The following is a 24,730-nucleotide window of genomic DNA, read 5'->3' as shown; positions in this document are numbered from 1 at the left end:
CTACAAGTCACCTGAGATTCAGACTATTCCAGGTGTGCATTTTCGCTTCCTTTCCAGTGCACATTTGTACCTCATGCATCAACCTGTCCTGCAGCCTGCTAGTATAGCACAATTTTCACTGGCAGCATCTATACATGAGCGCTCCACAGAATCACAGCCACAGCCTTTCCTGAATCTTAATTAGTTGGCATGTTCCAGTAGGGGTTTAAATAAGAAACGCCACATGATAGGGCATATGGCCACAATGAAATATGCACTGCACTGTTTACAAGAGATCATTAAAGCATGGAGAGGTTTACACAGCCTAGTTATTATGTGCAGCGATGAATAACCCAGTAAAAGTTGGCTCATTTCTGTATAGGCCAATACTTGGGTTATGTACTCTATGTGACGATTAGCAGGAAAGTACTTGGACTTCGAAAGTGTGGATTTGTCCACTTCTCTCTCAACATGTTTTGTTTCCCAGGTGGGTCCCAACTTTCATCTGGCACAACCATCCCCCTCCGCTGGATGTGACCACCAGTCAGGCAGATGAACATAAGAATTTGTGGCAGGGTTGGACACAGGCTTCCCTGAAGCTCCAGAACAGGTTAGGGGGCGCCAATGTTTCATATGTACCTGCTCTGTTATTTTACCAGCAAATGTGCCATCCTAGGGGAAACTCTCGTGTCCAGGCACCATCAGCTTTGTTTATGGGTGCAGCTGCCTGGGAGAAGGCCTTTGGCTGCCTGGGAAAGGAGTCAAGGAGCAGAAGCCCCAGTTAGCGAAGAGAAAGGATAAAGAAACTGGGGGAAACGACACATGATCTGACAACATGTCAACAACTCAAAAGCACCCTAAAACTAAAACAAGGAAAGAGCAGAACAATGAAACATGTTGTGCTGTATAGGGTCTCTGCTATTCAAATAGCACACCCACCAGTGTATGGGGATTCTAGGCAAGGAACTATTTGGGGCTGATGGGCCTTCTAAAGATATCAAGCCATCACTGCAGCAGGTTTTGCACTGGGCAGCAGTGGCAAGTGACAAGTGGCAACGTACAAGCTGCCACTGGCCCCTGCTACCATCTTCTCTGGTACTGTACCCGGTAGCAGTTACTCGCAGAGGAATGAAAAGAGCTAAGGCAATTAAAGATTTGTAAGAAATATATCTGGAATGCTAGAAGCTGAATGCAATATGTAAGCTAATTCAATTATTCAGTGCATGCTAAACTCATTGATACAAAACCTTAAGATTTGTTCTGAACACCTAGTTCATTTCTCTTAAGCCATGGCAAAATGGTGCGTCCTTAGCAAATGTGACCAGTCACTTTTCTATCCTGGGCATATTAAAGGAGGAGGGGAAAGGGTTACCTGTAGCTCTACGAAGACTAAAAAACCACGATTCAACCCAATTCACTTTGAAGACACAATTCACCAGAGGGGACCTCTGATGACTGACACTACACACAAAGCTGAGGCCAGTTTATGAAGGGCAGAGGAAATGAAAACCGCATTACCCAGAGTTTTGAGTCAACTTGAATGTTTTCTGAACTTAACCACAAAGCCAATCCTCTGGACCACAAATGCAACAAAGGAAGATTAGGACTTTGGAAGGGCTCAAAAAGTGAAGCTCATAAAAAAGGAGAGAGCCAAAGAAAAATGTAGAACTGACAGCAGTGTTGTGTCTCTATGTAGCAATGGCAAGGGACAGTTGATTACAGGAGTGGATTATAAACAGAATTGTTCTAGTTAATACTGCCTTGCTGTGTCTTATAATAAGCTTCCCCCAAAAAATACCATGTGGAAAAGATTTGCAGACTAGAAGCACCACAGGAAAGTGACTGTCCAGGGGCAAGAAGCATCTAGCAGAAAAAGTTGGACAGCAGCCAAGGTGCTTGCATCAGCACAAGGGGAAAGCATTATTTCATCAAAAGCATCCAGAATCCATGCAGAGAGCTTTAGCCTCCAGTATTCCTCTTTAAGCACCAGGCAGGATCCAATGGAACGCTTGCTTCTGGCTTGACAACAATCCCCAGCCGCCTGAGAGTTGGCATGGATAGCTCTGCTCTTTGCCATCCGCAAAAGGGATTAGATGCTCTGCAGTCTATCAGAAGACAGATCAGCCTCGATTCCCAAGTTCCAAGCAACAAAGTAAGCCTCTATCACTCCAGCACTCAAGGTCATTTTTCATGAGAGAATCTGTTTACAGTTTTGTGACAGCAACAGCAGAAAAAGAAAAAGAAATCATCTAAGCACTGTTGTACAAAATGGCCCCTGGAAAGAAAGAAATGGCTGACATGGACCGGTGGCAAAGTATTCACTGCCCCTTGCCACTTTTTCATTGTCTCGGTGATCAGTCCTGTTTCATTGTGAAGTGTTATTTCAAATGAACTGGTAACTGACATGAAGGGAAAGCGCTGGATAGTTTTGGCTGTCAAAATCACATACCTGTCAAGGTCTGCCATTGCTAACACATGAGCAATAGTGTGTGCGCAAGATGAATGCTCCTCAGATGTGCTGGGTGGGGATAGAAGATGCTCAAGCTGAAAATAAACGTGACAGGAGGGCATGGGGCAGAATACCTTTCCAGAAGCAGATGCTTCAGTCAAACGAAAGCATATGTAATATTTATAATCTAGCCTTATGGTCTCTTCCCCTGGCAGCTTATTTGTATTGTATTTGAAGCACGCAGAATTGAAAAACAAAACTGTTAGGGCGTAATTGCACAAAAGCTAGTTAATACTAACCAGGAAGCACCTACTGGCCACAAAGCCAGAGGCTGACTCTAGAAGATTGGAAGGTACTATCTGTAGGGAGATCACAAAGGAACAGCCCAGGGCAGCTACCAGGAGAACATGGTCTGCACATTTGATGACAGCTAACTTGGCAGGCCAGGTTGTGCAGGTGCTACCACACAACTCTGGCAGGATGGACTTGTAGGAGGAAGGAAGAAACAGGAGACAAAAAAGACCTTCTTTTTCAGCGCCCCCAGCAAAGACAAGTTAGAGGTCTAAAAGGGCACCTGAACTCTGAATTATCTGAGCAGTAGATGAAGAAAGGAATCCATTTGTGAGAAATACGGAGTATAGAGTAAAAACATCTGCCTGTAGATGAACTTATAAATTAGTGATGTATGGAGCCGAAAGTTTATTTTTAGATGCTAGCAAGCTAGGACTAATCTTGAAATCCAGGCAAGCTTCCCGCTAGAGTGAACAATGAGAACTACAGCTTCAAGTATTGCCATCTTAACCAGCAGAAATAAACACCCTTACAGAGACTTTTGCATGCCAAGATAAAAAATGCTAACAACTTCAGACACTGTGGACAATCAATAAACTGCTGTGATAAAGAGAAAGCTCAGACATCTATAAGCATAACAAGTATAAAGTGCAGGCACAGATCATATTTGCATTGCAGCAACACAGGGAATGAATGAATGTATCACAGAGCATAGCCGGTGTTAGGGATTGATTAGCTGCTTGTGCGTAAAAACGTGCTCCCTCAGAGTTTGTGCGACCCCACAAACCTCCGTGTGTGACGGAGCTCCTCAGACATGTCTGCTCTAGTCACTAGTAGAGTCCGACAGTGGCTGTCTGCGGAAGCGTTTCCAGCAAAGGAGCTCCTTAACGGAAACGCGTCTCCTGGACTCACGGCGTGACAGTTTCCGGCGAGGTGTGGGTCTCCCTATGGGAGACTCAGATACCTCCCCACTGTTCTCGCTGGAAGCTTCCCCGAGCCCTCCCTCCTGCTCGCATTCCCTCAGAGACCCACTCCTCCCCCTGCTGGTCCCTGCTTCAGCTGTTGAGTCTCTTTCTTCCTCCCTGAGTCCCTCCACCACCTGATGCTCCGATGGCAGTTCCCTGACATCCACCTCCCCTCCAGGGCCCCCCTCACCCCCTCCCATTTCCTCTCCCCTGGGAGGTGAAGGGCTAAAACCCCGAAACGAATCTTCCTCATCTTCCGACGTCTCGAACAATTCCCTCCATCGATCGTCGTCCTGGCTCGCTGAATCCTCTTCCTCTTCAGAATCTGGGAACCCCTCCAACTCCTCTTCCTCGTCGGTGGTGGCAAAGTATTCCCTTCGGAACCTCGCTACAGGCTGAGGTTTACGTGGGAACCTCTGATGAAAAGTCTCTATTAAAACTTCGTCATTGACATCCTCTGCCCTAACCCAGGTGTTTTCCGACTCCGGTTCCCCTTCCCACATTACCAAATACTCTACTTGATCTCCCTTCCACCTGGAATCGAGGATCTCCGCTACATGGTAGCTGTGTTCCTTCTCCTCCATTGCTGGTCCCCTAGTGACCCTCCCTTCACTGTCTCCTCTATACGGTGACAGCAACGACCTGTGAAAAACTGGGTGCAGCTTCATGTGGTTCGGTAACCGGAGCCTGAAAGCCACTGGATTGACCTGCTGCATGACTTCAAACGGACCCAGCCTTTTGGGTCTTAATTTCTTACAACCTCCTTTGAACGGCAACCCTTGGGTTGACAGCCACACCTGGTCCCCCACCCTGATGCTTTCACCTTCCCTTCGGTTTTTGTCTGCCTGCCTCTTATATTCCTCCTTAGCCCTGTTTAAGTTGAGTTGGAGCTGGCGATGGATCGCTTCCATTTCTTCAACGAACTGTTCTGCAGCTGGAACGCTCCAGTTCTCCCCCTCCCCCCCTGGGAAGGCTCTGGGATGGCACCCGTGATTAGCCAAAAAGGGGCTCATCCCCGTGGACACGTTCTCTGCATTGTTGTAGGCAAATTCTGCCAACGCCAGCTTCTCCACCCAATCATTCTCTCTGTCATTAACATAACACCTCAAATATTGTTGGAGAACCCCATTTGCTCTTTCCGCCTGCCCGTTGGTTTCTGGATGACGGGCCGTTGAAAAATTAACCTCTACATGCAGTAAGCTCATGAGCTTCCTCCAGAACCTGGAAGTAAATTGTTTCCCTCGGTCTGAAACCACCCTCAAGGGGGCGCCATGCAACCGAAACACATTCTCTACAAACAATTTGGCTGTTTCTTCTGCTGTGACCGCATGTGAGCAGGCTATAAAGTGGGCCATTTTAGTTAACAGGTCTACTACAACCATGATGGCTGTTTTCCCTCTAGACCTTGGCAGATCAGTCATGAAATCTATTGCCACTGCTTCCCACGGTCTTTCAGGTGTGGGCAGTGGTTCTAATAAACCAGCCGGCGCCCGCCTCTCCCCCTTGGCTCTTTGGCATTGTTCACACCCTCTCACATACTCCCGCACATCTTCCCTGACCTTGGGCCACCAAAATTCCCTGGTAACCAGCCACATGGTCTTGTGTTGCCCAAAATGCCCTGCTGTGGGGCTATCGTGCAGCTGCTTGAGTACCTTCTCCCTCAATTCCCCTTCAGGTATATATAACGCTCCCTTATAATACAATGCCCCGTTTCTCTCCTCAAAACCACCGGATTTGTCTTCCTCCCTCCTGAGATCCCTGAGTTTGTCCTGGGCGTATGCATCCTGCACCGTACCCTCTACCAATTCCCTTTGCCCCACCAAAGTCGCCCCACACACCCAGCGGTCCTCTGGAATGATATGGGTTTCTTCGGGTGCTCCCTCCCCCTCCAAATATTCAGGTTTGCGTGAGAGAGCGTCCGCCCTAACATTCTCTGGGCCTGGCACGTAACAAATCTCAAAGTTAAATTTGGAGAACTCCTGGGCCCATCTCAACTGCCTTTGGTTGAGCACTCGCGCAGTTCTCCAATACTCTAGATTTTTATGGTCCGTGCACACTTGCACCTTATGTTGTGCACCAACTAGCAGATGCCTCCATCTCCGGAACGCCTCATGAATAGCAAGAAGTTCTCGGTCGTACACCGTGTAGTTCCTCTCGGATTTGTTCAGCTTTCGCGAAAAGAAGGCACACGGTCGCCACTCTGACTCCTCCTTCCCCGGCTGCAGAAGAAGCACCGCCCCTATGGCTCTGTCAGATGCGTCTGTTTCAACCCTTAGCTTCTTTCGTAAATCCACATGCAGAAGTTGTTCTTCAGAGGCGAAGGCCCTTTTCAGCTCCTCAAACGCTCGCTCCGCCTCCGCCGTCCATACAAACTTCTTTTTACTGCTGAGACAGTCAGTGATGGGCGCCGTCAGATGGGCGAAGTTGCGGATGAACTTACGATAAAAGTTTCCAAACCCTAGGAACCTCTGCACATCCTTCTTGGTTTTGGGTGTTTTCCATTCCAGCACTGCCTGTACCTTGCCGGGATCCATGGCCAATCCCTTGTCTGACAGGCGGTACCCCAGGAATTCCACCTCCTTGGTATGGAACCGACACTTCTCCAGTTTGACCCACAGCCTGTTGGCTTGCAGTCTGCTCAACACTTCTCTGACGTCTCTCACATGTTGCTCCTCATTCTCCGAATACACCAACACATCATCTAGGAAAGCAACGCAATTCTTGTAGAGCAAAGGGCCCAGTACGTGGTTCATAAAAGATTGAAAACACGCTGAGCCTGCTTGTAATCCAAATGGCATAACGAGGTATTCAAATGCCCCCAAAGGGGTAAACATGGTGGTTTTCCATTCATCCCCTTTCCTTATGCGTATCAGGTTGTACGCCCCCCTTAGATCCAGCTTTGTAAAAATCTTTCCCTTCCTCACCCTGGTCAAAATATCATCAATTCTGGGCATAGGGAAAACCACCGGTTCAGTCACTGCATTTAACCTCCTAAAATCGCATACAAGTCTCGGCTTGTCCGCGTTTTTTTTGTCCACAAAGAACACTGGGCTACCCCCTGCTGCTTTGGACTCTCTGATGAAGCCTCTCTTCAGGTTCTTGTCAATAAACCCTCGCAACTCCTGCATTTCTCTGTCTGACATGGCATACAACTTGCCCACGGGAAGCTGTGCTCCAGGGAGTAAATTGATCTGGCAATCAAAGGGTCTATGAGGTGGTAGTTGGTCAGCTTCCTTCTCGCTGAACACGTCGCTGAGATCTGCATACTGTGGTGGTACCTTCACCTTCTCCATTACTTCAGTCCCTGCTAGGGTGGCTTGGGCCCCTGCTGAACCCTTTCCCCCTTTGCAGTGTTCTAAGCAATGTGCTGAACCAAAGGACACCACTCTTTGATGCCAGCCAACCAGCGGATCATGTAGAGCTAGCCAGCTCATTCCCAAAATAATGGGAGCGCCTCCCAGGGTGGCCACATTAAACGCTATCAGTTCTGTGTGCCTTGCCACCCTCATTATCATTGGGACAGTCTGCAAGCTGACTCCTCCTCCCAACAACTCCCTGCCATCAATCGTGGTCACCTGCAGGGGGTTGCTTAAGGGGATAGTCTGTATCTGGTGTTCAGCAGCAAACTCCTTGCTCATAAAATTGCAGGAGCTGCCTGAGTCCAATAGCGCCTTTATTTTTAGGGGGTGCCCATTTTGCAGCTCTAGCGACACTTCAATCACTAGAGCAGGTCGAGGAGCTTCTGGCACGGGCACTTTCACTGCTCTTTGGCCTGGCTGCAGTGCCCCGATTGTGGCAACCAGGCGTTGGCTTTTACCTGCTCCGTTCCCCCCTGTTCTCCCCCCTCAACAGCTCCCACCATCCCTTGCCATTCCTTCCTCTGGGGGCAGACTCTGGCAAAGTGGCCTGGCTGTTGGCAGAGATAGCATTTCCGGGGGCCCTTTCCCTCCTTCTTAGCCCCCTCGCTGGTTTTTGAAAATGCGCGCTCGCGCGCTGTTCCGATTTCCATCGGCTCTGCCGGCGGGAAAGCTGGCTCAGGAATGTCTGGAATGCGGAACTCCTTCCAACGTTCCCCTCTCCCTTCCCGCCTCTCCAAGGCTCTTGCCTCCTGCCGCGCTCCTATGGTCAGCGCAGATTTGGTCAGCTGATCCATAGACTCCGCCCTGGGGCTCCGTGACAGCTCGTCTTTCACCGCCGAAGAAAGACCTTCTTCAAATAGCATTTGAATGGGTGCCGCCGATAAATCCCAACTCAGTCTGTGAATCAGCATGGTAAACTCAGTCCAGTACTCACGGACAGATCGACTTCCCTGCTTACAAGCCATTAGCTGTCTGCGCACCGCCCCTTCCTCAATATCGCTGGAAAACATGATATCCATTGCACGAAAGAACTTCCTCGTGTCCTTTAGTATGTCATTGTGCGTTGCCATTAGGGGTCGAACCCAGTCTCTCGCCCCTTTCTCAAGATGCCCAATTACAAAAGCAACTCGCGATCCCTCATCAGGGAACTCATCGAACTGCACATTAATGGCATATTGCATCTCTGTCCTAAAGGCATGGTAATCCTTGGGGTCCCCCCCAAATTTTTGCACCAATCCTGGTACCTTTCTGGGGAATTGAGTGGCTCTCCCCTTCTTGTCTGCATCCTGAGCCCTTCTCTCCTCCAGCCTCGCCGTCTGCAGCGCCAGTTGGACCTCCAACGCTCGGTATCTATCTTCCAAGCTTGGACCAGCTCCAGCCCCCGCTCCTCCGGTTCCGGTTGGTTCGCTCATGATGCTTTCTCTTGCACAGGCAGCGTACAGAGACTGTCGGACTGCTGTTAGGGATTGATTAGCTGCTTGTGCGTAAAAACGTGCTCCCTCAGAGTTTGTGCGACCCCACAAACCTCCGTGTGTGACGGAGCTCCTCAGACATGTCTGCTCTAGTCACTAGTAGAGTCCGACAGTGGCTGTCTGCGGAAGCGTTTCCAGCAAAGGAGCTCCTTAACGGAAACGCGTCTCCTGGACTCACGGCGTGACAGTTTCCGGCGAGGTGTGGGTCTCCCTATGGGAGACTCAGATACCTCCCCACTGTTCTCGCTGGAAGCTTCCCCGAGCCCTCCCTCCTGCTCGCATTCCCTCAGAGACCCACTCCTCCCCCTGCTGGTCCCTGCTTCAGCTGTTGAGTCTCTTTCTTCCTCCCTGAGTCCCTCCACCACCTGATGCTCCGATGGCAGTTCCCTGACAGCCGGGTTGTTGCGTGAGAAGCCAGTTGCCATCTCTCAGATCACCATCCCACCCACTCAAGAACACACATTGCCAGCCTGCTCCCCATGCTAGTTCTGCTCTGTAGTTTTCCCATTTTGTTTGTGTTAAGTGTGACTGTCGGATTTTTTATACCTTCAGGGCAGAACAATCTTGGCTGTCTGTATGCAGATAACGGCAGCCTGGCATTCCCTCTCATCCCCTTGCAGCTCAGCAAGGCTTAGAGTTGCATCCGATCAAGTGCAGGGCATTCATGTTCTCTAGCCTACCTTGTGCTTCTGCTGGCTTTAATTAATCCCCTCTCCCTTGTTTGCTGCTTGCACTGAGGAAAGGCCGTCTTACTGGTACATATCAACCCTATGCTTAGCACCTGAGTGTACCCCTCGAATGGTTTTTGAATGCGACAAATGAAACAAAACAGAACTGTGGTTTTTTTAAAGATGGCCAGTGGATTCTCTTCAAAGTTTTGTTCTTCAAAGAAACAGTGTAGTGAGCCTCTGTTTGGACTTATCGAACAGATCTGTTTGCACCCTAGACAGACGGAACACAGTTTCTCATTACCACAGCTACGTTGCACCTGTTTGGTAAATGTCCGGTTCTTCCCTCTAACCCGTAACTCTAGATTAAAGCCATTAAGCTTCCAAATCCTTTATCAGAAGCCTTGGGATGTCTGAGAGCAAACCTCATTTTAGATACAGTGGAAACTCAGTTTTTGAGTATCTCGGAAGCCAAAGGTTTTGGTTTTCAAATGCTGAATTGCTTCCTTTTTGGAACGTGCCTTGGAAGTCGAATGGCTTCCGAGACGCGTTTCTCAATGGAATCTCCCGACCGCCCATTGTGCCTCAGTTGTCAAATGTTTTGGAAATCGAACGGCCTTCCGGAATGGATTACATTCGATAACCGAGGTTCCACTGTATATAGCTACACAGAGGAAAGGGGTGGGTTGTTCCATACAGCAAGCTGAAATGCTTGTGTGGATGTATGCTGTGCAGCTGAATCCCACCCAGAGCTGGTAAGGCTGCAATCCTATGCTCACCTGGATGAGAGGAAGTCTCATTGAACTCAGAGGAGCTTACTACTGAGCAGACCTGAACAGGATTGTATCGCAGGAGGCAGTGGGGTGCAAAGGTTAGCGGTGAACTTGGACTGGGAAGATCAGAGTTAAGCTTATACAGCTAACACCCTCTGTCTAACCTCTCACTAGTAGGCTATGAGGATAAAGTGAGCTAGTTCACCTGTACAGGTAGCTCACTACCCTGAGCACAGTCAAAGAATGGGATGCAAATATGGGTAGTCATATAATCATCATTTATAATGCTTACTTTCAAAGGGTTATTCGTTTGTATAGAAAGCAGGCTGTTAATGCCACGTTTGATAGTGGATTATGGATTCAGTTTTAAAAGATTAAGGGTCTAGACTTTATCATGTGTGCTTGCATTAGTTTCAGAGTTCTAATTAAACTAGTTCCCACGGTGGCAGTCTGTTGCAGCACGTGTGTGTGTGTGTGTGTGTGTGTGTGTGTGTGAGAGAGAGAGAGAGAGAGAGAGAGAGAGAGAGATACTAAGCCAGATAATTTTTAAGGGATACTTAACTGATTTTTTAAAAAATCAAATAGCCCATTAAATCCCAATAAAACTCCCACACTTTTGCCGGTGTACTATATGGCAACAGGTGACAACACCGCGAAGTCAAAGACAGCAACTCTTTTTTTTAACTATTCCATGTTCAGCAGCTGAATATAAAAAGGTAAAAGGAAACAAGATACAGCCCACTAGAAAGACACCATGGGCTTCTTTCTCCGAGATATGCATGCATTGCCCATCAAAGCCATGGAACGGATAGAAAGCCAAGAGATTTAAATCGGCACTTGGCAGCAATAAACAAACTGCAGAATTAATTTATTCAGCCTGCTGCATATTTTATACATATCGAAGAGCAGAAGTAGCTGGCTCTCCTAAACCTAGTTAATAAAAAATGTTCTCTGTCTAATGAAAGCACTTCCCATCTTTTTCTTCTGCAAAACTTTGCTTTCAAAGACATGGCTTCACACAAGGTCACCCATGAGATCAAGATCTACCGTCCCTTTTTAAACTGCCTGAACCAGGCAAGTTCACCCCCCACCCCAGTACCACAGCCATATTCATGCTATTGCTCTTCCCTCATATCTAAATCAGAAATACACACGGCCACCCTTCCCCAAGATTTACACACACTTTCCATCATAGAACGATCAAGGTATCGTCCCCCCAAAAAACCTTTATCAATGGTCTCCAAACTCACCCAAGCCAACTTCTGAGCCACTTGAAGATTTACCTGGGAGACATGCAGTCACTTAAATGAAATGCTAGTGAAGCCAAATACTGAAAACGGAACATTCAACTACAATCCCAGGGGCCCAAATTCATGACAATTCAGAATGAGCAAGATTTGAAGAGTTTAGCTGGGGAAATGGAAACAGAAGCTACTTGAATGATCATTAAGAAGGAGGCCAGTGAACTCAAAACACATAGACCAGCACCTTACTCAGCTACCCAGGAGATGCTTGCAAAACCCAAACTAAAACTCAAGCACTCTCTCTTTGGCTATCGTGAGCTGCTTCCTCAGCTTGCAACAGGATTTCCAAGGATGTAGAAGCGTGGAAGAAATGCCAGGCAATTGATCAAGGATACGGGTAAGAGAATGTACTTTCAGATCTACTTTCCCTCCCTCTCTTCGCTTCCTGTTTATAGTCCAGCCTCAGCCCTTATCTGCTTCAACTTGGTGGCATAACTCCACTGTGCCCATCAGTCTTAATTTCCTACTAACACCCATCTCAGAGACTCTTGCAATGGTGGATTAGATTGCTGTCCAAATACCTGTAACAATTATTTTGGATGCCCAATCTTCACAACCCCACAATACCTCACAAGCTGCCCAGAGTGGCTGGGTCAACCCAGTCAGATCAGATGGGTGGGTAGGTAGTAGTAGTAGTAGTAGTAGTAGTAATATTAATAATAATACCACCTCAAGATCTCCATGACAAGCAGCAGAGATGTAGCAAGAGCCATTTTATAAGCTTGCCTTACCTTGGGTATGAGTCTGCATGTCTCGAGCTAGCTCCATTGGCAGGACCGAATTCACCAGAGCAGAGATAATAGCAGCATCCAAGTTGCACATTGCTCCAAAACACTTCAGAAGCAGTAGCCGTAATGGCACTCTGTGCTCCTAAAAAGTTATAAACGACAAATTTTAAATGGCAAAATGCCAGGAAAATTCTTCCTGTTTGTTATCTGTACTTACCAAGGTTAAGTATTTAGTTTAAGAACTGAGCTCAGCAAAGCGAGTACATTTATCTTCACTGGAACAGTTTCAAGTTAGTGAGCTCACATGGAAGCTGGCCTTTCAGGGTATGGAAAATGGTGGTGAACTGGATTTCACCATTAGTGTTTCTTGCCTAGTTCTTTATGAATAAGATAATCAATAAACCAGGAAACCAAGGTTAGTGACAAGCCAGAAATGAAGCTACAGCTTGTTTGGGAGTTATTAACCACAGTTTCCTGGACTGGATGTACAGAGAAATGACAGTTAACCTAGACTTCCTGGTTTGTCGAAACCAGCTCTGCACACTACAAGACAGTGCCAGAAAACCTCTTCCTACTTGAGGCAGACCCATTTATTATCACCTTCCAATTTGCCTTCTGCGTCAATTTGTAGCATCACACAAGTTTTGGGATAGAGTGCAATCCAAGCATTGTTTGGGATTAGAGGAAAGTAAGCTTATTCCTCAAGAGAGAGTCTCCTAATTGATACAACTGGGAACAGATGAATTATCCACTAATAAATAACTCCAACTCCTCTATAATTTCTTTTTGTGTGTGAAGATCCTTTCAGATATTTCATCACAGAAAGGAAACATTACACTTGTAAAAGTAATTTCTGATCCATACAAGTTGACTATCTGTCACAATGGCAACTCTCACCACATATGCAGATGATACCCAGCTCTACCTCTCTTTCAAATCAGAACCAGTGAAGGCGGTGAAGGTCCTGTGTGAGTGCCTGGAGGCAGTTGGAGGATGCATGGCGGCTAATGGATTGAGGTTGAATCCTGATAAGACAGAAGTACTGTTTTTGGGGGACAGGGGGCGGGCTGGTGTGGAGGACTCCCTGGTCCTGAATGGGGTAACTATGCCCCTGAAGGACCAGGTGCGCAGCCTGGGAGTCATTTTGGACTCACAGCTGTCCATGGAGGCGCAGGTCAATTCTGTATCCAGGGCAGCTGTCTACCAACTCCACCTGGTACGCAGCCTGAGACCTTACTTGCCCGCGGACTGTCTCGCCAGAGGGGTGCATGCTCTAGTTATCTCCCGCTTAGACTACTGCAATGCGCTCTACGTGGGGCTACCTTTGAAGGTGACCTGGAAACTACAACTAATTCAGAACGCGGCAGCTAGACTGGTGACTGGGGGCGGCCGCCGAGACCACATAACACCGGTCTTGAAAGACCTACATTGGCTCCCAGTACATTTCCAAGCACAATTCAAAGTGCTGGTGTTGACCTTTAAAGCCCTAAACGGCCTCAGCCCAGTATACCTGAAGGAGCGTCTCCACCCCCATCATTCTGCCCGGACGCTGAGGTCCAGCGCCGAGGGCCTTCTGGCGGCTCCCTCATTGCGAGAAGCAAAGCTACAGGGAACCAGGCAGAGGGCCTTCTTGGTAGTGGCGGCCGCCCTGTGGAATGCCCTCCCATCAGATGTCAAAGCAATAAACAACTGCCTGACATTCAGAAGACATCTTAAGGCAGCCCTGTTCAGGGAAGTTTTTAATGTGTGATATTTTAGTGTATTTTTGGTTTCTGTGGAAGCCGCCCAGAGTGGCTGGGGAAACCCAGCCAGATGGGCGGGGTACAAATAATAAATTATTATTATTATTATTATTATTATTACACAGGAACACGCCTCGTACCAAGTCATACCGTTGGTCAAACTAGTTCAGATGCAACTACAATGACTGGTAGTGGCTGTCTGGGGTTTTAGACAGGAATATCTCCATCTCCCAGCCCTACCTGGAGACGCTGGGCATTGAACCAGGAACCTTCTGCATGCAAAAAAGATGCTCCAGCAGTAAACTACAGACCTCCCCCTACATTCCATGCACTGGATTTTTAAAATAAAAACATGTTTAAAATAAAATGAATTAATTATGACAAGCATAGGAGAGTGGATTATCTAGGGCAGATGGCTGTAACAGCGAGCCCTCGGAAAGGGATGGAGCAAAGAAGCATTCTTGTAGGCACTAAAGAGAAACACCTACATGTTTCTCCGCATACTTGATTTCCTTCCTTTGTCCCAGAGAAGTATCTTCATAACCTAATTTCCTACCCAAAGCTGTTTATGAATGCACAGATGTGCATCAATTAAGAGAAGAGCAGGAACAGCCTGCCAATGTTCCCAAGGCATTCTCAGAAATCCTTCCTCTCGATGACAGCAAAGCTGCTACCTCTGTTCCTGAGTGGAGTGCTTTTGTGTGTTTTTATAAGGGGCAGCTAGATTTATCTTCCAAGCTGCTAGCCGAGATGTGTCCATGACCCAGATATAAGGCTTGTTTTCAGGCACACTTTTCCTGATGCCACAAATAAACTTTGGAAATAAGCAGTCCTTTGTTATGGGTTCATTTACAGCTTACACTCTCTAGATTCACTCAGCATGCTCATATTCTTCCTTTGCTCTTACTGTTTGGCTACTTGATCGTAGTGTGGAATACTACGGCCTTCATAGTTGCCTGATTTAACTGGCAAGCCCATGCATGGGGAAACTGTGCCCCCCACCAGATGTTGCCAGACTATAACATCCATTATCTCTAACCACTGGCCAGATGGGAGTTGGACTCCAACAGCATCTGGATGGCTAAAGGTTCACTATTCACAGGCTAGACAAACCAATTACAAATATTCCTGGAACCGAGAACACCAGGAGGAGGTTAAGGTTCTTGACAACACTGTTGTAAACTTGTGTTCACATTTTCACTTATTCCTGTCCCCAAAAACTCTCCATCAGTTTTGATTTGTGAACAAGGATTACATAAAAACACTGTGCCCCCTACATGCAGCTGTGATGATGATGATGATGATGATGATAATAATAATAATAATAATAATAATAATAATAATAATAATAATAATAATAATAATAATTTATACCCCACCCATCTGGGCCACCAGGGAATCAGCTGAAAGGCCATCAGCATGGGATAAAACATCCTCTACCATTCTCTGGAAACAAAAAATATTGACTGCAGCCTCATACCATCTGATAATATGTAACAAGGGACATAACCGATTCGAAGTCATTCTTCTTGCACATCTTCTTGCAGACTTCAGGATCCGCATCGGTCTGGAAATTTGGATGGAAAAAAATCAGTTTCCCAGTGAACCAAGAATGGATTGTTTCTGACAATAGCCATGCAAGATGAACCTGCAGATCTGTCCCAAACCGCAATCTTTCCATTCCCGAAACATATACTAACATAATGCAAACTAAAGTTACATTCAGTACCAAAACAAGTCTCTGTCCTGAAACAAAAACAGTCTAGGGATGTATGGTCCAAACAAAAAACCCCCCATATATAATTCCAGAGAGCTATGCAAGCTGCTGAAAGGCCCAACAAGAGCATGCCACTACCTATAAAGTAATATCTCTCTCATTCTGGAAGACAAAATAGCCTATAAGGGTTCCCCCCCCCAACCCCCAATTTCCAATTTAATTTCAGGCCTGGAAGAGGAAAAGGACCTTGAGCCAATCACATCCTTAAATAATGAACATTCACTAAAATGCACCAAATATGAGAGGTATAAGTTGTTTTGGACTTCTTTTCCGCTTGCTAATAGATGCTTCTTCTGAAAGAGTTGGCCTTTTAATGTAAATTCCCACCTGCAGACTCCTTACTTTAGAAACGCTATTGAAGTTCACGCTAAAAACAAGCAACATTAGGCAATTTCACATTTCAGTTCACATTCCTGTTCGTACACATGCTGGCCTCTCAAGAGAGATATGGATCAAGACAAGGTTATCATGCCACATACATAACAGAAATGCATCTGCATCATTCTTTTTTTTCATCTCCCACCCCAGCTAAAAAGTTACACCAGAGCTTTCCAAACTGTGTCGCAACATGTTAGTGTGTTGGCTGCAGTGTGTAGTTGCGTTGAGCAAACCCTTCCCCGCGCTCCTCCCGGGGCTGGAAAAGGGTTAGTTTAATGGGTAAAACTGAATTACTGTGTCGCAAAATGATGCATGTCTAAAAAGTGTGTCACCAACATGAAAAGTTTGGAAAGCTCTAAGTTACCCTGTCTTGATTGCTACTCGGGGCTCCTCTGGGAGGATACGTGGGGGTATAAATTCAATAAATAATACATAAATCAAATTTTACATTTCTGCTGAACAGAAGTCTGAGAAAGTAACAAAGACTCAAGCCATGCAAAAGCCAGAGCAGGAAATTACCAGAATACGAAGAAGTTCCTCCAAGTAACAGCAAATGACGTTTTCATCTTCATAGAGGGCCCAGCTGCGTTGCTGGGCATCATCTTTATGGCGGGCCAGATCTGCAAATATAACCTTTAGCCTCTCTTCATCATGGGAGATCTGACCAGAAGGCAGTCCTGAACAAAGATCCTGCAACAAAAATAATACACATCGCTTTAACAGGACACACTTACTGGAAAAGCACTTGTTTTCAACTATAATTTAATTTTCAACTGAGATTTAAATGGCTAAGGTAAGTGCACCTTCCAAGTGAAGGCCTTCAATGAACTGCCATTTGCAAATCATGTACAGGCATCCAAAAATGCCACAAGTGACTTATTTTACTTTATTTTATTCCACATCAGGACAATGTCTTCTATTTGTTTCTTACCCTTTGTTTCTTAATGGTCATTGGCCATAATAAAGATTTTATTTGAACTAGCCACAAGAGGTTTAATGGGGTTAGTATCACTTATGAGAATACCCTCAGTCATAAGCATGAATTAGTACTCTGAAAACTGAAATGTCTGTTCTGCTCAGTGTCCTGGGAAACGGATGGCAAACAGCTTGAACAATTAGTTAATTCAGCTGGTACACAGAAAACGATATTCCTCAAAGATGTGTATAACCTGGGGAGCAGAAGTGTCAACACAATACAGCTCATTGGGCACAATCATATCTGTAAGGAAGGAGGCAATTTGGGAATCTTACAACTGTTGGGTTTTTGCACCTGCCAACTATGCCATTAACCTGATTAAACAAATGAATTCACATTGGCAGAGGAGGTGTATAAAGCAACTGTGATTCTCTTGAAGATTAGAAATCCATTTCTCCCTATTTGTGCAACTTTTGTTTTCTCACAAGGCATGAAAGTGACCCGATGTGCTTGCAAAATGTGATGAAAATCATAGCCCTAGGAACCCAACTAAAAGAGCCTTGCATCATTTTAGAGTTAAGATGGTAAGAATCTCCATCTCCCATCACACTGTTCATTCAACCTCATTTTAAATCAACACTGTGAGAACAGAAGCACTGTTAACTCTATCAGATTTCTCCAACCCTTTCTCTCCCTTCCTTAGACGGAGCGCTACTGGTACTATATTGGGAACAGGTAAAGGATCATGCTAATGTTTTTTGGGGTGCCTCCCCACCACCCAACAACAAGAAAAACGATACAGGGGCAGTTGCTTAGATGCAGCCAAGAGTTCCTTAGCTGGCTAACTTGCAGTGTGGATGGGGGGGATCTTTGAAAAGTAATTCATGTAGAAAGGATAACACATGGTTGGAACTGAGCAAGATGATTTCTCTAGAGGCCTGATTTCCATGCAAAACATGCCCTAGAATTTGCCATCAGCACCTTGAAATGCCATCTCTCAGTATCTAAGCAATTTGCAAGGAAGGAAATTGGAAGCCACCTTATACTGTCAGACCATTAGTTCACTTAGCTGCATGCTGACCCTACTACAGTTCCTTGAAATGTCAGGGATTGAACCTGAGGCCTTATATTTGGGATGAGGGTGGGAGAGTGGAATAAGGACAAAAGATACTAGGCTCTGAAAACCACAAAAGCTTGGTGAAACAAAAACCAGGCTTTTCCTGGAGGGGTGTCCCCAAACAAGTGATGCCACAATAAATAAGCCCTTGTTCTGTGCATCCACACTGACTGAGCCTTATAGATGGTTCATGCAACATTTGTTCAGGACCAAGATAAAACTTTATGCTTTTATCTTCACATAGACTTATAGTGATGGAGGTCTTTATCCAGCCCTATGGTCTGAGACAGGATTTTCCACAAACAGATCAATTCAGACCATAATATGACCCAAACCAGAGGAGAAGCATTGTATGATGCTAAGGTACATGCAGAACTATTATGTGATCAGACGAGTTCCCAACACAAGTTCCCAAATAGCAAACGTTTAATCCAGAAGTATGGATAGAGGAGAGCATGGAAGTGAAATATTGCCAGTTGGGTAAGAAATAAACTAAATTTGTAGCTGGCTGACTATTTAAGAGTTGGTAGTCTGAAGAGTGCAGAACTAAAGTGTTTCATTGCTAGAGTGTAAACAAAAGGTGTTTGCGAGCAAAGGTGCACAAATAAGCTGTGTCGCTGGAAGACAAGTTAGGCCCTAGTTTTACACTGTCATTTTGAGGGATCATGACCAGACTCTCCATGATGATAAAGAAGTCAAAGGTCAGTGTATTTGGGCAGCTGCACATTCAAAACTGTTTCCCCTCTATCCATGCTGGGCAGCCATAATTGCAGTTCCACTATGTTACTCGTGCATTTATTAAATTTATATCCAGTCCTTCTTCCCGAAGAGCCACTATGTGTGCCCTGGGTGTATATGGATTGAAAGTTGGGTTGATGTAACTTATCACGGAACTATAATGATTCAAGATCCAAGTCAGCTATTTGCTTAGTACAATAACTAACTTTGTTCTGTAATCAGCAAGATAGGGCTTAACTAATGTGCCATATAAGATGACCTTTAGAATAGTCAACAGCAGTGTGGGAGCAGCGTAGTGTTAGAAACTGAGATATGAAAGCTAGGAGCTAAATGGCACCTTAAACCTAAGCTCGAAGCTGTTCTCGAAGCTACAAACATGAGTCTGACCAAACTGTGGGAGGCAGTGGAAGACAGAAGTGCCTGGCGTGCTCTGGTTCATGGGGTCACGAAGAGTCGGACACGACTAAACGACTAAACAACAACAACAAAAACCTAAGCTACGGGCACAACAACAGAATGTCTAGGCGCACTTTTTTATAACAAAAATATGAAGTTGAAAATGAATGAACTGCAGCCAAAATATTATGTTCATTTTCCACATGGTCTAGTCCTTCCCCTGCCCAGCCCCCTAATATTCTTAAGAGGGTCTCTTCTCCAGTCTTCAGAGAGCAGCTGGAAGTGGGCAGGCGGAAAAAGATCCTCCTTTCCTTCCACTCTGCAGTTTTAATCTGAAATCTTAGGTGCAGTACGGCGCCCTGAGCTCAGCAACCGCTTGCGCTAATGAAATTGCCCGTCACAAAATGTGCCTGGAACAATGGGAGTTTTGAACACTGGGCATAGTGCTGAGGCAGTGGCCTCACAGGTTTGCAACACTGAGACGTTGTTCCCAGCCCCAAGGGGTTGACTCAAGGCAGCATGGTCCCTGTGCTATTGGGGGTGGGGGCAATTCCCTGTCTTGAGGGTCTTTCCTTCAAGGAACCTCTGTGCAGCCCATCAGGGCGCCTCAAGCTAAAATGGTGCTTGACTAATTTTTGAGTATAAGCAAGCTTTTTGAGTATAAGTAGTGTTTCGGAGAATGTGAGCATGTTTTTTTTCCCAAACTCATGAAGTGTGTATGGACAGCAGTGCTAGCTTCAGCATGAAGTTAAGTGCTTCTTTCTCAAACAACTTTAACTATGTTCTCTCTGGGGAAAGTGAGAATTGGAGGAGGGAGCTGAAAGATTTTCTAAGAATTTTTTTCCTCCCAAATGGAATAAGAGATCATCATTGATTAAAGCTTCCTGCTGCTCTATACTAAATCTCTCAACCTTTTTTCAGGCTTCATATTACATTCTTTAATTAGTTGTATCCTTTCTTCTGTCCTCCTACTTTAAATTAAAAGTCAAAGCACTGCTTTACTAAATCAATTTTAGAATCCATTACCACAGACTTATTCCCAATGTGCTCTTTTGAAGGATGAATTGCTTGTGGTATTTTTCATTCAGGCCTGCCTTGCTGCTGTGCTCATGCAATACAAGGATCAAGGGAAAAGAAATATACTCATACCTCTGATGTTGCACATAGACTGCCAGGGTGTCCTTGCACTTATTCTATAGTGGAAGCAATTTCAAAAAGAAGGAACTTGTACCTCTCAGGTACTCTCATATACCTAAATAAGGCAGGAAGGGAGAGAATCTAGCCAAAGGTGTAATTCAGGCCTCCTTTGATGTAGGAGAGACTTCTTTTTAAAATGTCAGTAGAGGCTAGCTTTCCCTTGAGCTTTGGGTTTCCACTTATTTCTCTAAATTGCCTTTTAACATATTGCCCATTTGGGCAATGTAAGAGAACATACATCCTCATAATGACAGGCTGCTGAAGGCCCACTCGCACACCGTGTAAGCTGCTCCTGTGGTAACTTCAGTGCCCCTGCACACATGCCCTCTGCACATTTTATTTAATATCCAAGTGTGGCAAACATGCATTCATCCATAAGATCAAAAGAGCAGCCCTTCTGGATCAGACCAGAGGCCTATCAAGTTTAGCATTCTGCTTCTGCAGTGGCCAACCAAATGTCTGTGCAGGAAGCCTACAAGCAGGGGGTGAGGGAAGCAGCACTCTCCTGCTCATAATCTCCAACAACTGGTACCCAGAGGTACTGATTTTCTGACACTCAATGTAATCTATAGCCATCACGAATGAATAATGGTCATTATAGGCCTTATACTACAGGAATTTGACTAATCCTCTTTTAATGTTGGCCGTCTTTGGACTTCAAATTCCATAGTTTAACTATGCACTGCGCAAAGATGCACTGTGCATTTCCTTTTGTCTGTTCTGAATCTCCCACCGTTCAGCTTCGTTGGATGGCTTTTTGGGTTCTACTATTATGACAGGAGGAGAGAGAGAGAAAATCACCCAGTGTGCTTTCTCTGCACAATGTGTAATTTTGTGAACTTCCATAGCATCCCCACTTACTCATTTTTTAAAAAAATTCTCCCTCGACTAAATAGCTCCAAACATCCTCTTGTAGGAGTTTGATCTGATCTATAAGCAGCTACAGGATTTGCTTTTTCTTGGCTGGGGCCTATGCCCCTTGCATTACTATGGGGTCTTCCATTGAAAATGCTTCATGATATTGCCTCCTCCTATAAATATGGGAGAGCCAGATCCAGAGCTGAAATAAGTACCGGAATTGGACAGCCATCACTAGTTGTACAGGGAAAGTTACTACATTAGGAGCTGAAGCGACTGTGGTGGGATTCACACACAAGGATAGAAATAAATGTGAGTTTATATATAAATAAAAGAAACCCAGCTTGGTGTCCGGTGCTGTTCAGCGCTTCCAGTTTTGCAAGACAAACATTGAGATCCTTCTGGGATCAGGAAACCTGGCTGTGCCTTAAGTCCCTTGACTGCAGTCACCAAAGCATATTTTGCGGCCCAATAACTCTGTGGAAGGAGTGCTTGAGTGACTGGCCTACAGATGACGATGGGAATACCTGACAGGCAAAGTGGGGGAAGCATAATTATTGCAATAGGAGAAGCCAAAAAAACTCCTCTTGCTGTCCGGTGCTGCTGAACATCTGTAAGCACTTGCCTCCATTGCGCTGTAAAATAGCCTTCTCTGTAAGAGGATTATAACTCCAGAAGAAGGAGGAAGGAAACACCCTGTAATTACTACACACTCAGCCAGGGAGCTGAGCTTGCTCCTAAATGAAACACTAAGTTTCCAAAGGCTCTACCCTAGAGAGAGGCTCAGTAAATTGAATTAAGTGTCTGTCTCACTCGGCACTGTTAATCTGGGCTGGAGTCTCCTAGGGTGTGCTGTTGAGATGGCAGCCCCATCTCTTGCATTAAGCATAGGTTAGTACAGGGATTTATCACACAGTCATCAGCGGAGTAATATACAATGATACCTATTTATTTATTTATTTATTTATTTAGGGCTTGGGGGAGATGATTGTGCACACCCACTCAAAAAACAAAGAAACAACCCCCCCCCCTTAAAAATATTGCCTACATTTTTTTGAGAGTGCCATTGGCTTTCTAGAATGGATAGCCAGGACTTAGGGGGAAAGGAGCGGAGCAGCTTTTGCAGAAGTGAAGCCATGCTTGCACAGCACAATTGTCATTCCATCTGTTAGCAGTGGAGGCGAGATAGCAGCAGAGGGAACTTTCCCAAAATAACCATGTTCTCTTCAGCGGAAAAGATTGCGATTGGATGTTTCCCGCGTATAATTTTGCCCTCCAAATGCAGAATGACAAACACTGATGAGCTTAAGGCACATCTTACAAATACTGTAGTGTAAATCATTTAAGTTGGCTGTTGCTTTCGTAAGGCGTAGCCTGGTTCCGGGAAACAACTGTATGGGGTGGCTATACAGCAGTAATCGTTGCTAGCTACTTAATAAGAGCAGATCTGACCCTAGCAGTGCGAGTGAAAGAAATGGAGTTAGTGATGAAATCGCATTAAGGAGGTGCATGATATGTCAAGAAGTTAGTCAGATTAGAGAGCTTTGCTAATAGATTAATCTCGTTCAAGTCCATTAACGGCTTGGTTCACAGTGGAAACCCTGTGGATGGGAGATGGGAGGAAAATAAAGTGGACTGTTAAAAGGTGGGGAAAGCGCTTCAGAGCAATTGTGAAAATATGTGGGCTCTAAGGCTTTGTTTGCCCCAACATTTTATCATCACAATTTTAATTTGGTTTTTTAAATTTGTTGCTGGCCCTGAATAATTTTTATACACATGGCTTCCCTTGTCAACAATTTCATGCTTGTAGGTTTTATTTTATAATAGGCGCTGAATTAGTTCACCCAAACACTATGCAATTAGGTTGTTATAGTCAGCTAAAAGAAAGGTAATTGGGATGGGGTTGACCTTGAGATGAATCATGAAGTAATACTGTTACATGCCACCCCTCAAACTCAGAACGATACTTCTAGGATTGTGGTTTAGCTCTGTATTTAAGATTTTGGTGGTTTCTTCACTCCCACTAAATTATTAAGGAAATTGCCTGGGTTCGTAGACACTCTTGGCTGCCCTGTTGCTTTGACTGTATACTTTATATTTGACTTTCTTCAGTAATGTTTTATTCTGGATCGTTTTATTTGATTATTTAATGTGTTCTAAAACACTTTTGAAAATTTTCTTTAAAATACAATGCGGTACAGAAATGGAATTAATAATATTGATAATTTTTTGCCATACGCTGCCAAATGGGGGAAAAACCACGGTCTTGTTTTTCTGAGTTGGGAAAAAGTGACAAGAGAGGTTGCACATTTGGGATTGGATCCAGTGCTAGTCCTACTTAGAGTTGACCCACTGAAATTAAGAGACCTAAGCTAGTCATGCCCATTAATTTCAATGGGGCAACTCTGAGTAGCAGTAGCATTGGATACAGCCCTTTAAAATTATCCTTACACGAGAAGTTGGTGCACAGACTCCACACATTTCCAGTCTTCAATTAAAAATTGGTTTTGTTAATGTTTTATCAGGATACGGTCAGCTTGAAGTAGGTGTTTCCTTTGAGCCATAGAACAGGAACAGAAACCAACAGTCTAAGCCAAATTGGAGACAGGTTGTGGGGAGAAAAGGCTGCAGCATGAAATTGCTTATAGGTTTCTGCTGAATTGAGGCTGAGTATTGATACGCCATCTTTATCAAGTTAAAAAGCAATTATCTTGATTACCCAGTGGTCACATGATCCCAGAAATGTGAAGTTCCGCTGCTGCATCTAGCGATTGTGTTCACTATGGACAGCTAACTGGATTACGATTTGATCTGAATTTTGAGCAAAACAGTTTTCCATATCTGTATGCCTCGCTAAACCCTTTTGTAATCTTGCCAGCATCAATAAAGCTTTCCTATTAGAGGTCAGTAGGAAGTTTCCTTCTCCACTACCACACAACAGAAAGGAACTGAATTTAATATTTTTCCACTTAAAGCCAGTTAGCCAGACAGACTATGGAGTCAGTGGCAAGAGTGCGCAATTTAATGTTGGGGGAACGAGCAGTTCCAGCATAGCTCAAGTGGCTTGAAGATGCCACTTGGTGCATTAAAGAGGGAATTGGAAACTGTGAACAAAGCATAAACCTGGCCCTACATGCTGCACCCATCAGAATCTGTGTTAAGCATCCATCTACCTGTGAGGTGTAGAGGACACAGATCAGACCTTCTCATAATCAGTGCTCACAACATGTAATTCATAGCTGTGGGAGATCTGGCTTTCCATGTCATTGAGCGCACTGAGCTCAAACACACTTTTTATGGCAATGCTCTTGGTGCTGTTTCTGTCCTGTGATAATGTTGCTAGGATGTTACTTGATTATTTTACACTAATTTTTACACATGGTTCCCAGGCGGACACCCATCCAGGCACTGACCAGATCCAGGCCTGCTTAGCTTCAGCAAGGCAGTGACCTCAGACCATACACTGGTAAATAAAAGATGTAGCAGGATAGAAACAAAACTAGCTTATAGATAAATAAAAGAAAAAGAAAACATCGTACCCCAGGGACAGAGACCAAAGGATTTGACTTTTGGGGCCATATGAACGCAAAGCAGTGTAACAGCATTATCTCTAGAACTCTTAA

General features: G+C 45.1%; 1 protein-coding gene across 2 annotated transcripts in view; it reads right to left on the bottom strand.

The window, feature by feature from the left end:
* Positions 1-24,730, bottom strand: part of NCKIPSD (NCK interacting protein with SH3 domain) — a 93,475-nt gene that overhangs the window by 13,435 nt on the left and 55,310 nt on the right. For both annotated transcript variants that reach the window (XM_083489308.1, XM_083489307.1), the window contains 3 exons: positions 16,405-16,575; positions 15,211-15,297; positions 11,992-12,130 (listed from right to left, as the gene is read on the bottom strand). In XM_083489308.1, coding sequence (XP_083345434.1) covers positions 11,992-12,130; positions 15,211-15,297; positions 16,405-16,575 — 397 coding nt within the window. The remainder of the gene's footprint in view (positions 1-11,991; positions 12,131-15,210; positions 15,298-16,404; positions 16,576-24,730) is intronic.

This window comes from Podarcis liolepis (assembly GCF_965112155.1).
Source record: "Podarcis liolepis genome assembly, chromosome: 2".
Taxonomy (NCBI): domain Eukaryota; kingdom Metazoa; phylum Chordata; class Lepidosauria; order Squamata; family Lacertidae; genus Podarcis; species Podarcis liolepis.
The sequence above is the reverse complement of the archived record's forward strand: the minus strand, read 5'-3'. Positions and strand labels throughout refer to the sequence as shown.